The sequence below is a fragment of the Podarcis tiliguerta genome (assembly GCF_965153285.1).
Source record: "Podarcis tiliguerta genome assembly, chromosome: 5".
NCBI classification, from domain to species: Eukaryota; Metazoa; Chordata; class Lepidosauria; order Squamata; family Lacertidae; genus Podarcis; species Podarcis tiliguerta.
Window position 1 is genome coordinate 51591728 of NC_139538.1, and position 15472 is coordinate 51607199.

Genomic DNA, 15472 nt, shown 5'->3' on the forward strand with positions numbered 1-15472 from the left:
CAGCCTGCAACTCCTATGTGCACTCTGCACAGTAATATATTCAACAGTATAATATTAGGAACCTTTGCACAATAGATCCGAGATGGAATTCTCAGAGAAAATAATGTCATTACTTCTCTGGCTGATTACTGCAGAAGCATCCTTCAAAAGGCAGGCAGTTTTCCTTGGGACACTTCTGCACTCACTGTGTAATGCCAGCACTGTTACTGGCCATCAAAGTCTCTCTCAGCCGGGCAAACCAGTATGGATAAGTGGATGCAAGTTAAAAATGGAAACTTCAAAACCAAAATGTTTGTCTAAAAATATTTTAATAGAGCAAATTTCCCAAGAAACAAATCTGATATATAAGATGACACCTGATGCATAAAATTTTGCTATTTAGGTCTCATTTGAGGGGGGAAACAAAACACACTCAGACACACATACACACGTGTGGCAAGTTGTCTGATTCACAGAAGCACCATAGCTAAGACCATGCTGCTTTGGTTAAGTCATGGCTTTAGAGACCTGACACACTGACTGACCAAGAAAAATGTCTACAGAGTAACCATTGTTTCATATGTTTTGTCGTGTTCTTTCATGCTCAGCTCACAAAGATAAAACCCTTTGAAGATAAGGAAACAAATGATTTCAGCATTAGATGCCAAAACATACAGAAATCTTAATACTAATTTACAACATAACACAACATTTTTTTTTATTTTTACAAAAAGTTTTCAGTATCCTAGTCAGGCAAGATGCTACATAGGGCTAAAACATTTTTTCCCCAAAGAATGTGTAGAATATTGACATTAGAGGAAGGCTTTGTCCTAACTTTTAGAGAAGGACTGGTTTCAAAAAGGTAATGTCCTAAGACTCAACATTCAATGACACAAATAAAATTATATAACCTGAAACAAAAGTTGAATTCTACAGGTTATTTACAAATCACAAATTAGTTAAGAGGTTTTTTTTAAAAAAGCAGCCCAACATACATAATAAACCTGCACACTCTTGGAAATCAAAAGGGTGTTTTATATTAACATTCTCATCCACTTGATTCTGGTAGCTCTAGTTCTGCCAACAACAAAATATCAAATGAGAATCCCATTCTAATCCGTAGCAACATAGACTATGTGGAATATATTCAGTCTCAAACAGTACCAACACTCCAAATGAAGGGAATTCCATGGCAATGGTATAAGTCACCATGAATACTTTCTGCTTATGTTTCCTTATTGTAGGGGTATATCTCATTGGTCAAAGCAAAATGGCAGAAAGGTGAAAGATTAACTACATGGCCTTTCTGGTTAAACAAGAACCACAAATCCCAGGCATGATCGTCAACCTCCCACACTTTCAGTGGTACCAAATATTTCACTTGTGCTTCAGATGGCTATCCCTCAGATTACTTTACCTCTGACCACTCTAAATGAAGATAAAGTGGACCAAACGGCAGAGGACCATTGGTAGGAAGTATATGATGGGTTATACTAAGCAATGTAGTGCTTTACCAGGGTGATCTGTAGTGCAGTGGCGACATTAACTGGGGAGGGCAGAACAATATGGGTTGCACCCAACTAAGTTGCCCCATGAGCACAAGGACTTCCACCTGTGCAATGGAACTTCCTGTCTCTCTCCTCGGTGCCCCTCAAATCTCTTCTGTAGGGTTGGAGGGGAAAGCCAGAACAGATTTGAAGGGGAGAAGGGAAAGGAAGGAAGTCCCACTGTGGAAAACCTTGCATTAATGAGATGACTTCAATGGATACAACTCTTAGGTTTCCATCTTTTAGAGAAGACCCAGTGCCATGGAATGACTGTAGGCATGGTGTCCCATATGCTTGGCTCCAGTCCTCATGCACTAACCAGAGCAGGATGAGGAACCTATAACCCTCCAGATGCTGTTCAGACTACAGGTGATGATCCTCACTCCTGCTCTAGCAGTTGTAGCTCTGCCATCTTCTGCCACACAACTAAAGCCTCAATGGGAGGATTCTGAGGAGAATGCTGCAACAATAGGAATCACCTGGATGTAGCGAAGTACCCATCCTTAAAAATAAATAAATCATAAAAATTATTTTCATAACTGCGGAAGCAAGTAGCTTTTATATCAGGGATGTTGGTTTTATTTTCTTCAATCTGCCTTTGTTTGGTTGCTAAAACTACTAAGTTGTGCAGACATTCTGCACACTCCCATTTTCCATATCCAAAGATATATTCAGTCAACTGGTGTGAGTGGCATTTGTGCAGATACATTCTGCATTAAATACAGTATTGGATATATATGACCTCCCTACAAAAGATTACCCCCCCCCCGAACTTTTCAACATCAGAAGGCCTTATGTGAACTCTGTCCTTGAGGGCAACTGAGGTCTGGTGGGTGGGGTGCCAACCTGGAGCAGATGCCAACTGGGCTAATGTAATCCTAGTGGCATGACTATGTACTTGCTCATCACATTCAATGACTGGGAGCTCAGCATGCAAACTTATGGACACTGAGTGGGATGTCACAATATACTGCTCATGGTATCAATTTGCTGGAGATGAAACCACAAAAAATGTTACACTGGTAAAGGTCCTAGGTAGTCCATTGTTTCTAATGGAAAACATTCCACAGCAGAATCTGCTCTAACAAAATTATACCTGCCTCTCACTTAGTACTTTTCATCTAATTAATTGTTTCAAAGAAAAATACTGAACAAACCAAGAACATGCAAGGGATTAATTTTTAAAACATTTCAAAAATTAACAACCTGTAATTTCCTAGTGTCTTTCATTTGAATATCAAAAGAAAGGATGACAGCCTATGTAAAAGTAGAAAGGAATTTTCTTGCCATATCTGCTCTCATGGCTTCTTTGAAGTGATGCATAATTTTTGACCATTAACTAAGAGCCCAGTTTTCCCATCAGGTCTAAAAGATTTTTTGATATTGCAAGGGTTTTGTTGTTCTTTTTAAAACAAACCAACACTTTTTCCAAGTACCATTTTGCTATTTAAGATAATGCTCTCACACTATAATTGACAAGCATATCTCTCAAGAGTCCTACCCAATGAGATTTCAAAACTGTGCAGGGCACTCTGTGCACCAGATAAGCCCAGTGTGACCAGTGCACAGAAGTGGGGAAGGCATGTAATAAGATTATTTTTTTACTAATAAAGAGAGCTGCCATTTATTACTTCTGGAAATGCAAAATGCTTTCACTCCATGGCCTTCCACGGACACAACACTTATATTAAAGGTTCGTTCACAATGAACTTCCCCTGAGCACTAACTTCTCAGAACAACTGCATCCAGTTTGGCTTTGCTGTCTCAGTGGCAATCAATATCTGCACTTACCTTTTATTGCAGGGAACGATCTACTCTTTCTATTAAAAAAACCTCCTCATTGTGTGATATCCAACTAAATCCTACCCAGAAGGGACCTGATGAAATCAATGGACTTTAGTCATGACTAACAAGTCTGCTCTATAGATCTACTCTGAGTATGATCTAGCTGGTTACCACACATAAGACACAGGGGATCCCTTAGTTCTCTATGCATGCATGGTGCTTCTTCATAGAGAACACGGGGTGGGCAGGACAGCACCTTGTGACTTGCCTCTGATCTGGGACCAGAAGTAGAATACAGGGATCCAAATTCATCCCATATGAGGTACAGATTGCTGCATATATATTCATACCCACAATGCAGTGCAATCTATTGCAGGACGTTCAAGCTTTAACAAGAGGGGAAAAATCCTTTACGTGCAAATCAAGTACACAATTCACTTACCTTCTGAAAAGGGTACAAGCTTTTCATGGGTGTGTAAAATTGACCTAGAGTACCTTGCTACCCTATTGGGACGCGGGTGGCGCTGTGGGTAAAACCTCAGCGCCTAGGACTTGCCGATCGCATGGTCGGCGGTTCAAATCCCCGCGGCGGGGTGCGCTCCTGTCGTTCGGTCCCAGCGCCTGCCAACCTAGCAGTTCGAAAGCACCCCTGGGTGCAAGTAGATAAATAGGGACCGCTTACCAGCGGGAAGGTAAACGGCGTTCCGTGTGCTGCGCTGGCTCGCCAGATGCAGCTTGTCACGCTGGCAACGTGACCCGGAAGTGTCTCCGGACAGCGCTGGCTCCCAGCCTATAGAGTGAGATGAGCGCACAACCCTAGAGTCTGGCAAGACTGGCCCGTACGGGCAGGGGTACCTTTACCTTTACCTTACCTTGCTACCCAGAGGTAAGCTACAATCAAAGTTTCAGCTACGTTCTTTAAATCTATTATAGCAGTCCAATAACAAGGTAATCAAATAAACAGATTACTTAAAACCATAAAGAAAAATCTATCTGTACTGTCACAGCCCAACACGGTAGATGTGAGCCAATAACCTGACCCACAATGTCTTGTTGAATCCTTCTATCTGTATGTACCAGCGTTTCAACTCTGAATTGAAATCACATGTGGGAACCGCTTTCTATCTGGGGTTTAAGCTTTTGCAATCATTACTGAAGCCAACAACAAAATACAATAAATGCTGAGACTTGCATTAATACTTCTCATGTGGAAGGAAACAGGGAACATAATTACAATTTTCGTTCACTCTTGTTTTCCTAAGTGATAGGTTGCAAGAAAATCTTGCAAATTTGCAGCATGTTTAATCAAATCACAGCTTAAGAGAGACAAAGCTGCAAAGCACCCAAGCTGAAAGCAAGGAGACGGAGGGCACAGAAGGACCTATTAATGGATATCAAGGGGGGGGGGGATAGGGGGAAGGGGGCTGAATAGGTGAACTATAATCTGGAATGTCAAGAGCCAATAACGTAAGACTGACTCTAGGATGCAAACTTTTTGTGGAACAAAAGAAATACTCCCAAGTGATCAATTTTTATTCTTTCTAAGCAAAACATTTCAGACAAAACCTAATGGGCACAAGCTCAGCAATGTCCACACATTTAGAAAGTGCAAAGTTTCTTTCAGAGGAAGCTGCTTTTTTTTTTGGCTACCATGTTTTAGTATGCACTGGTCTTTTTAAAACAGAAACAGGAAGGTCTGCTCCTCACAGGATTGCCCAAGAAGAACTTGTCAAGACTGGTCACATTGTTCCAAGTTAGCCCCCAAATAGCAGCAAACAGATATTTTATTACATGGCAAGAAATATGTCCAAACTCCTCTTGTAGGTATAGCTTGCATCAAAGAACCTGAGTATCAGTAGAGCCCAACGGGGCTTCTGGATACCCTCCCTTCCAATGTCACTCCAGTGTCCGCTCGTATTGAGAATAAAATACTTGTTGCAGTCACTATCTGCATCCTCTTGAGCTTGCACACGAAGCGGAACCATCTAAAACAGTAAAAATAAAAAAAAAGTTTAAAGAGAAAAATGATTCAAGGTAGCATCTTTGCTGGTGCCCTCCCACCTGATCCATTATCTCAAAAGACAAGCATCCCACCCATTCTTCTATGCGTACAAATACCCTAAGAAACTTAAAGGACATATGCCGGAAAAGTACATAGATGGCTGTTAAGCCATAAAGCCCTAAACACCACCATATTATACAACACGCTACAGTAGTTTCATCAGTTTGGAGCACCAAGGACTGCAGAATGACACTGTTCTGCAGAACGGACCTGCAAGATAAGGCCTGGGTATTTCTGATCCTGCCAATTCAAGTAGTATCCATTCAATGATAGCATGCTGAAGGTAAACCTACACACACACACACACACTTCAGTGATCCAATACTAAATTTACAACTTCTTGAATCTTTTTTTGCTCATCTGTACAAACTTTATTATTACCAATATTTTAGAGATGTAGAGCAGGCATAGGCAAACTCGGCCCTCCAGATGTTTTGAGACTAAAATTCCCATCATCCCTGACCACTGGTCCTGTTAGCTAGGGATGATGGGAGTTGTAGTCCCAAAACATCTGGAGGGGCGAGTTTGCCTATGCCTGATGCAGAGGGAAGTGGAACTACAGAGAGCCAGTTTTTCTTACTCCTCAAGGTTACATTCCAAACCTTCTGCACCCTGGCACCTTCTCTTTGACCGTGTTGCAAGTTGCCATACACAGGAACTTAACTTAAAGGAGTTGTTTGCTTCACTGTCTCAAACGAAGCGTCTGTTGTTAATCAAATAATTTATAATGGTAATCTAAATTACTTACTGTAGGTTAATTCTTCTCCAGCTCTTTTACGTGACTGGTCACCTCTAAAAAAAAAAGGTAGCAATGGAAGGAATTATAGAAAGTTAGCATGAAGCATGACATCAACATACGAGTTCAAAAACAATACAAATAAAATATAATATTTATGTATGCCAGAAGAGCAACAATAACAGAAAGAACAGAATGTACCAGAATCAATTTATTCTGCCTGACAAGTATTATCCCTAATATTTAGGGCCAAGTTTTGAATTACCTGTGTGTCAGGGTTTTATTTCTGTATGGTCTTATTCAACACCAGCAGTTATTTGAAATGAGCAGCTGCAGAGGATAAGCAAATGATGTGCTTACTTCCCATGCTGGCAGCATACCGCTCTGTGGTTAGTAACACTGGCATGTGAAGCAGACACATAATCTACCTATCCAACACAATGGCCACCTTTCTAAATGTTACAGGGACGGATCCAACCATGCAGAAGTAGCTATCCTACCCAAAAACATAACATGAGATTGACACCTATGACAACTTCCTTTTGGAGGTGAACAGCAACTTCAATGAGGGGCTGTTTTCATTAGGATGCCATAACCTTTTCCCATCCATGCTGCTAACAGCCCAGAATGGGCTATCTTAAAAAAATAATTATAATAACCAAGCATGTTAGCAAACATACATTTATTTAATGAGCCATCTAATTTTACCTAAAAGATCTGAGACACAAGGAGCAACCCTGCCATTAGTCACAGGAAAGCAGCTTTATTTAAGCAGCTTATTTAGAAACTGGGAAAGGGCAACAATTACTAACATGGGGAGTTTCATTTGGCATTTGTGCCTCAGCCATCAGACTAGTTAGTGTTTTGATGAAATTTCTCAAATTTACTATTTTTCCAAAGGGGTTTGAACTGAGCATCTTGGAAACCACACTGATAAGCTACTGAAAGAAATGCTTCCAAGCCAACATTGTTCCATTTAGTGAACAAAATAGAAGAGTTAACATTCCTCCAACATATGTATGACTCATAGCTAAGCTATTTTGTATAGTAAGTGACCTCTAGCACTACAGATAACTTATCCTCCTGGAACATTGCTAGTGCTAAATATCAGCCCCAAGGCTAAGTTTACCCAGAGTCACTGGGGAACAGCAGTTTAAAATTCAAAATGAAAATAAAACAAGCACTTGATCAGATTTCCAGGCTAAAGTGATTAGGTGTAACTACGCAAGAAACCTACAGCCATTCTGCATGGGTTCAAGTACAGTGGTACCTCGGGTTACATACGCTTCAGGTTACAGACTCCGCTAACCCAGAAATAATACCTCGGGTTAAGAACTTTGCTTCAGGATGGGAACAGAACTCGCTCGGTGGCGGCGTGGCAGAAGCAGGAGGCCCCATTAACTAAAGTGGTGCTTCAGGTTAAGAACAGTTTCAGGTTAAGAACGGACCTCCGGAACGAATTAAGTACGTAACCAGAGGTACCACTGTACAACCTTTTAAGGAGAGTGTTGAGAGAACTCCTGCTTTTCCTGGCAAAAGCTGAAAGTGTGCACACATATACATAAGAAGGACATATAACAACAAACAAAGCAGAACAGTAAGAATTCCCATCCACTCCGCCATCACAACATTCAAAACTCTGGTAGCTGGTTTATCAAGGCTATCATGTGGCTTTAAGCAGACAGCTTTGGGTGCTTTTGTAGCAGTTGTTCAAAAGGCAATGTCTTTGTTTTGTCCTGTTCGCAGTCCTTGAAAACTGTCCCTATCCCTGATAGCTCCTCAGTGAACACATTCTCCACGGTCAATGGAAACACCAAGGAAGAGAACAAAGAAACACGTGCTCCTTCCGCAAAACATTTACAAGAAACAAACAGTACAGGGGTAGGGAATCAGTTGTTATTATTGCACTTTAAACTCTACTCTCAGGGCAGTTCATAAAATGTTTGCTTTACACACAAGCTGTTCTGACTTTTCTGGGCAAGTACAAGGACTGCTGGCAGCAATTATTCTGACTGTGGCTGCACTTTTATTTCAGCTCATAGTCATAGCCATGACTGACCCCACTCCCAAACCCCAACAACATCAATTCGAGACACTTGCTGAAAAAAACTGGGTACTAATTTTTAAATGCCAGGGTTATTACCTGGAAAATCCTTCCTGAATAAGTTCTTGTTGGAGTTTCTGGTCTTGAGCAGCATATTCCTCAAGCTCAGATTCTACAGCAGGAGGGAGGATGTTTGGAATAAATTTAGAAAATAAAGCTGGTGCCATCTGAACCCATTCTGTGTAGAAATGGAAAGTAATAGTGAATGAAACAAAATCACTCGCACGCACACACATTAATTCATATGGCAGGCCTGTAACACCCTAGCACTGAGCTTTCACACGACATAGAAAGGATAGCTCAGTTGGTTAGAGCGTGGTGCTGATAATGGCAAGATTGCAGGTTCAATCCCAGTATGAGACAGCTGTATTTTCTTGCATACTGCAGTGGGCTGGACAAGACGATCCTCAGGGTCCCTTCCAAGTCTACAACTCTATGATTCTATGAAAGGATTAAATATTATCTTGCTGCATGCTAAATGCATATACAAGGCATCAGATTGCTTAGCTGTAGAAGAGAAAGATGTCTGTCAGGGAGCAGCCTGGTGGAGTAGGTGTTCCCAGTGTTTCGACAGCAATCATAACCACAAACGTACCACAAATGCATCCAATTTCCCATGTGCCACACAGTTTAACTACACACCTTGACATTAATGGCTCTGATCTAGGACTTCACCTGCAAGTCCACAATCTGGCCAAAATAGATTATAAGAAAGGACTATAACACACACACACACACACACAGAGAGAGAGAGAGAGAGAGAGAGAGAGAGATACGCCTTGTTGATCTGGTTAGAAGAAGAAGAGTTTGGATTTGATATCCCGCCTTTCACTCCCTTTAAGGAGTCTCAAAGCGGCTAACATTCTCCTTTCCCTTCCTCCCCCACAACAAACACTCTGTGAGGTGAGTGGAGCTGAGAGACTTCGGAGAAGTGTGACTGGCCCAAGGTCACCCAGCAGCTGCAGGTGGAGGAGCGGAGACGCGAACCCGGTTCCCCCGATTATGAAACTACCGCTCTTAACCACTACACCACACTGGCTCTCACTGGTTATTGAGACTTGCCAAAAATATACCGCTCTTGAAGGCTTCAAAGCCAAGCCCTTTCATTTTTTGCCATGCATACATAAGCCAGGCCATGTCAACAGGGCAGAAGTCACAAAATCATGGAATTGTTGGAAGGGACCCTGAGGATCATCTAGCCCAACCCCCTGCTATGCAGAAAAATGCAGCTATCCCATCCAGGGACCAAACCTTCAACCGTGGCATTATCAGCACCATGGAGACAAAGGAACTTGCTGCTTGATTTTCCAGGGACATCAGTCCTGTAAATTATAGACTATTCAAAAGAAAAATGATTTAGCTCATTTCCTATGTTTGTATTCCTTCTGTGAAGCATAAGATACACTACGTATCAATATTCTTTATATCTACTATCCATCAAAATGTGATCACCATTTCTCCCCCATTGTTTTATTGTTTTCTAAACAATGTGCAAAATCAATAAAGAGTATTTAAAATAATAATAAAAATAACAATAGTAATTTACCTGGCCTAAGCATATACAATCCTTTGACAATGTTTGCCATAGTGGAAGGGTCTATCCAAAAAGGCGTGGTCTGAGCTTCTAGGAGTAAAGCTGAAATGATAAAAGAAACTCACTTAAACATTAATTGTATGCCAATTAAGCAGGTAATGGTGGCATCCAAATAACCTTTTCAGAAACTGAATGAACCATATTATCAATTGCAAATGAGGAATATTCTAATATTATCAGTTCAGAATATTATCAATTCAAAATATTATCAATTCAGAAATGAGGAATATTCTAATATTTTCCAACAACCTTTTCCGAATATAGAGACAACTGCCTTTACCATCTTTCTTAACAACAGTATGAAAATACTGGATCCTTCCAATATCTATTGATACCCCCACATGACACAGTAAGAACTTTAAAGCCTGTTAAAACTTCCCAAGATAAGAAAACATTTTAAGCCTCTTAAAAATAAAATCAAGTAAAATAACAGTTTGTATTAAAAAACAGAGGAAAATCTCTGTATGCAATGGTAAGTTAACAGAAGAGTTTGAAGGTAACCCTGGGTGGGTTATGGGGACCCCTGGTGTCCATGGACCACCAAGTGGGAACCACTGCTGTAACTTAATGATGAACTGCATTGAAAATGTACTCACCCATTAATATAACTGGGTGGCCAAGAGTTCTTTTATTATGAGAAAATGGGTGAGGAGTTGGCTAATAATAATAATAATAATAATTTATTATTTATACCCTGCCATCTGGCTGGGTTTCCCCAGCCTCTCTGGGCGGCTTCCAACAAAATATTAAAATACAATAGTCTGTTAAACATTAAAAGCTTCCCTAAACAGGGCTGCCTTCAGATGTCTTCTAAAAGTCTGGTAGTTGTTTTTTTCTTTGACATCTGGTGGGAGGGCGTTCCACAGGGCGGGTGCCACTACCAAGAAGGCCCTCTGCCTGGTTCCCTATAACTTGGCTTCTCGCAGTAAGGGAACCACCAGAAGGCCCTCGGCGCTGGACCTCAGTGTCCGGGCAGAATGATGGGGGTGGAGACACTCCTTCAGGCCCATGCACTTTCTCCACACTAGGCATACATTTATAGACTGCTATCGTGTTTTGGTTGTCTTTTCTCCATACTAGAAAACCTAGCACGTCAACCTTTTGATGGTTCCAAAAAATCCCTTATAGTTACTGAGGTGACTCAGCCTTTTAATGTCTATTGATTACTCCCAATAGCAGTGCAGGAAATTACTTCTTGGCTTTTAACAATGCCTTTACATCTAAATGCCTTGACCTTTACACCTAAATAAAAAACTGCTGCCAGTTCATTCATATGTCAGACGCATAAGTCAGTCTCACTAAAATTATAACGTTAATGATTTAGAAAAATTAACAGTTGCAAGTACAGTGGTACCTCGGGTTACAGACGCTTCAGGTTGCAGACTCCGCTAACCCAGAAATAGTACCTCGGGTTAAGAACTTTGCTTCAGGACAGTTAAGAACTTAAGAACAGTTTCAGGTTAAGAACAGACCTCCAGAACGAATTAAGTTCTTAACCCGAGGCACTACTGTAAATGGAACTGACGCTGAAGCACTAGACAGCAAAAATGTAGAATACTACAAAATGGCATTGCTGTGAGTTTATTAGCTGTGGACTGGGATGTAAGAAGTGAAGAACAGACATTTCCTATTATTGACTATGATCAGTTGTTTACCTTGATTTGATATAAGGGGATTTTAAATAAGTGCTATTAAACTACTAGCAGAAAGCCTTTAGATGCAATACTTATGGGACTTTGATGCAAGCTATAGGTTGTATCTAATAATTCTTACCTGCACCTCAGTTGGGCTGATACATTGACAGTAACAAGTTTACCTTAATCAAAGCCGATACAGTCAAACCTCGGTTGTTGAATGTAATCTGTTAAGGAAGCCCGTTCTGCTTCCAAAACATTCAGCAACCAAGGCACAGCTTCCAACTGGTTGCAAGAGCTTCCTGCACTTAAGCGGAAGCCGGGTCAGACGTTTGGCTTCCAAAAACCGTTCGAAAACTGGAGCATTTACTTCTGGGATTTTGGCATTTGGGAGCCGAAATATTCCAAAACAGAGCCGCTTGGGAACCGCGGTTTGACTGTATAGGTTCACAAAAAGCAGGTAGTGCAGCTCTCCTAAAGACAGGCATGGAAAATTGCATGTTTCATGCTTCCACACATACAAAAAAATGAAATATGTAGCTCATTATATGCAGAAACCTGGTGACAGTTTATGAAAATGTCTGGAGAACAGAATTTCCATGAACGATTTCAATGGAGGCCAAAGTAATCACTGAAGTGTTCTTATTTTCCTACTGGGTTGGTTTGAATCCAGAGATAGTTGCTGTTTTGCCAATGTCAACATTGACATCTGAAGAGGACTGTTTCCATTTATAGCAAAAGATTTGTAAAAAAAGTAACAAAAAGCTGGATTTTGTAGTAAGAACAAATCAACAGTGAACTCTGTGGCTGCAGACTTCCTGGCTTACAATGGTTTTTTGTGAATGACCAGCATGCTACTGTATGCTTCCTAATGTTCCCACTGAACTCCTTTCCAGGCATGAGCAGGAAAAGCAAACTCAGAAGCCCAGATCTAAACTGTGGATCGTGGCTTGTTTCTCCTTAACTAACTTGATGAATAATCTTCACCTCCCATGGTTTAAGGTTAGCTAAAGATCAAGGCTTGCTAGGGAGAAACAAATCACAACCCCCTGTTCAGATGGAACAGGAAGTCTAGGCTTTCTGGTTAGTATATCCTGCTCATATCAGGGATGGAGTACAGTGGGTGTGACTTGGCATGCTGCTTGTTCACAATAAAACCACAAAAAGCCAGAAAATCTGTGGATGGAGCCAGTTTTTCCCAGTGATGCATTATGACTGTATTTTAGTACAACTTAATACCGTCAAAGACATCTGCTTCAAACCTCTTCAGCAGATAGCTGTATTTATTGAAATAATCAATCATACTGCATTTTCTAATATAGGCCAGGAATAAATGACATCCATCATCTGGTCTTCAAAGCCTATTTTGAAATAAGCTATTAAAGGTTCCTTGATATAATATTTGGTCTTAGACTTTTTACCTGTTCAATTTCCCCATTAATACTGAAACTTCAGCATTTTGTAACTCCACAATACGAAAGAAGCCAATTAACTGAATATTTTAGAAAACGTAAGCCCAAGAACTTTACTTACGCATTAGGCTGTAAATGTGCTTTTCTGCAACATGTTCCGTAAACAGTTTTATAAGGTCATTTTTTAAGTCTCGATTAAGCTTGGTTTCTATGTAAAACTTATTCTGAAAAACAAAACAGAAGAAACCATGTTAACTGTTTTGGGTTTACAGCAACACACACAAAAAAAAAGGCCTGTGAAAATCTTCAGAAAAGCATCATTCATCATCACTCCTTAGAACCTTTGTTGTTGTTGCTTTTGAGCACTGCATTCCTTCAGGGATAAACTATTGGTGACCACATGGTGGTGGTAGACATGGGCTGTACTAGAGACACAAGTGGCCCAACTTCTATTATTATCCATTGTTGTTATTACAAGGTATTTATAGGCAGCTTTCCTGCATGATACCCATTTCAAGGGGAGAGAGGAAATCAACAATACAGAAGTTAAAAACCACTAGATCACCCCAAGATCTAGGAATTCTTTTCTCTTTCTCTCTCTGCCACTCCCTTTTCCCTTGTTTGCCACATGCATGAAATTAGGCCAAGGGGTGCTTGAAATGAAAATGATGGCTGCATGTTGCTCATACCTGATATAAAGTAAACATAGCTTTCTTTGAAAGTGATTCTAACAACTTTTGCTACCCCATTATGGTACATAGAAAGCGTTCACAGAGTGATAAAACAGTTCAATGTAAAACCACAGTAGAGCTTTCTTGCTTATCAGTACTGCAGGCATCACATATTTCTACAGGAGCCGTTTCCTGCTTGTATCACTGCTGTTCTTCAGCATCACACATCAGTTGCCATTATGGTCCTCCATATAGCAAGCATATAAAATGAATATTAATGATACCTGTCAAACACCAGATCTGCCCAGCTGTCCCCACTATTACTTATTTATTTAATTGCATTTATATACCACCTTCTCCCCCAATGAGCTCAAGGTGGTTCACATAGCTCTCCTCCTCATTTGATCCTCACAACAACCCTGTTAAGTAGGCAAGACTGAGAGACAGTGACTGGTCTAAGGTCACCCAGTGTGCTTCATAGCTGAGTAGTAATTCAAATCCTGGTCTCCCAGGTCATAGCCCAACATTAACCATTATGCCACACTATAGTCTACCACTATCAAATGCAACCTAGCAGATGTCAGGAGACAAAATGTGCTGGGGCTTCTAAGGTGATGATGATTTTTTAACATAGAGCAAAGAGAAAAACACATCATGTTTTGAATCCTCCATCCAAATGGCTCCTTAAACCAAGGTTACATTTACCTAAATGGAATGTCTACTTGTCATTTTGGGGCAAATCAGCTCGAAAGTCTTATTTTTCAAATGATGGACTGCCTGTTAAACATCTGGCTAGTTCAGATGACAATCTTGAGCTGGGTTAAAAACTCTGAGGACTTAAAGAAGAAACATCACTTGATCCAGGGACAGTCCACATATATATTGGCCTATTCCGACCTCTTTTTCTTAATGGTGACTGCTCCTGCTCAGGCTGCACAGAAAAAGCATTTCGGTTCCTTGAATTCATTCAAAGTGTACAGATGAAATATATTTGATAGAATTCTACAGGATGTGGTATTAGGGTGTGAAAATAGTCCAGATCCAATGATCCTCAGGCTTGAGTGCCATTGGGAGACGAGAATACAGAAATTATTATATGAATCTAAGCGAGTGAAGTCTATTGGATTCAGCAGAAACACACAGTTGATTCAGAGACAGAGCAAAACGAGAACCAAGGCATTAAATCTGACTAAAGCAACAGTTAACACACTGCCCACTTCATACTCCATTTAGAATCACTACAGACCTGAACATACCACCCAGAGATTTCAGCCAAATACAGGACACCTCCAAGCACTTCATTTTCTCTTGAGAGAGACACATGCTTCAAAACAACTTCAAAACGTTCCTCACAAAAGGTCAATTGTGAACTACTAGCACATATTCTGATAACACTAAAACCCTTCAGTACCGTTCAGAATTTTTATCATTTAGTCAAAAGTCATTTTAAAAAATCAAATCAAGAAATATTACAACACAAAAGAAAGGCTACATAATGACCAGCTCAGGTAGTTTTAAAGGAGAACACAATAATCTTTACAACATCCATTTTAGTTGTTGCCATGGCAAATAATATAACCCTCCTAATGTGTGTATCATTATTCAATACTATGAAGGATAGCTAATGGGATGCTCTCTAAAAGCAATGGTACCAAGGATACCAGCTAATCAGTTTTCTGGTGACAGTTTGGAGATGCGCCTAGATCCAGTCATGGGAGTTACAAATGGCCTCCATGGACCAAGAGTTTTCTAACAGCTTAGCTTGGTTTGTCAGCCGAGATTTCTGGAGAGAAACATAAAAAGCACCTGAAAAGATTTTAAGTTACGTATCTTTAAAGGCTGTTAACGAAACACAAGTTTGCATTGTTCCAGTGTTCTTTTAGGACTACAGATAACATGAGCTTAAGTCAAAGCGTTATAAATAGTGTCTGTGGTACAGTCATTTAAA

The 15472-nt window shown here is 40.4% G+C and overlaps 1 protein-coding gene across 3 annotated transcripts in view; it reads right to left on the minus strand.

Annotated features, from left to right (window-relative positions):
• Positions 1 to 289: 289 nt before the first annotated feature.
• Positions 290 to 15472, minus strand: part of CACUL1 (CDK2 associated cullin domain 1) — a 37491-nt gene continuing 22308 nt past the window's right edge. The window contains exons 5-10 of one of the 3 annotated variants that reach the window (XM_083441170.1): positions 12975 to 13077; positions 9760 to 9849; positions 8253 to 8325; positions 6122 to 6165; positions 4184 to 5296; positions 290 to 3806 (exon numbers count right to left, since the gene is read on the minus strand). In XM_083441170.1, the coding sequence (XP_083297296.1) occupies positions 5256 to 5296; positions 6122 to 6165; positions 8253 to 8325; positions 9760 to 9849; positions 12975 to 13077 (351 nt within the window). In that variant the 3' untranslated portion in view covers positions 290 to 3806; positions 4184 to 5255. Of the gene's footprint in view, positions 3913 to 4101; positions 5297 to 6121; positions 6166 to 8252; positions 8392 to 9759; positions 9850 to 12974; positions 13078 to 15472 lie in introns of all 3 variants that reach the window. The other 2 variants (XM_083441168.1, XM_083441169.1) reach the window with 2 other exon arrangements.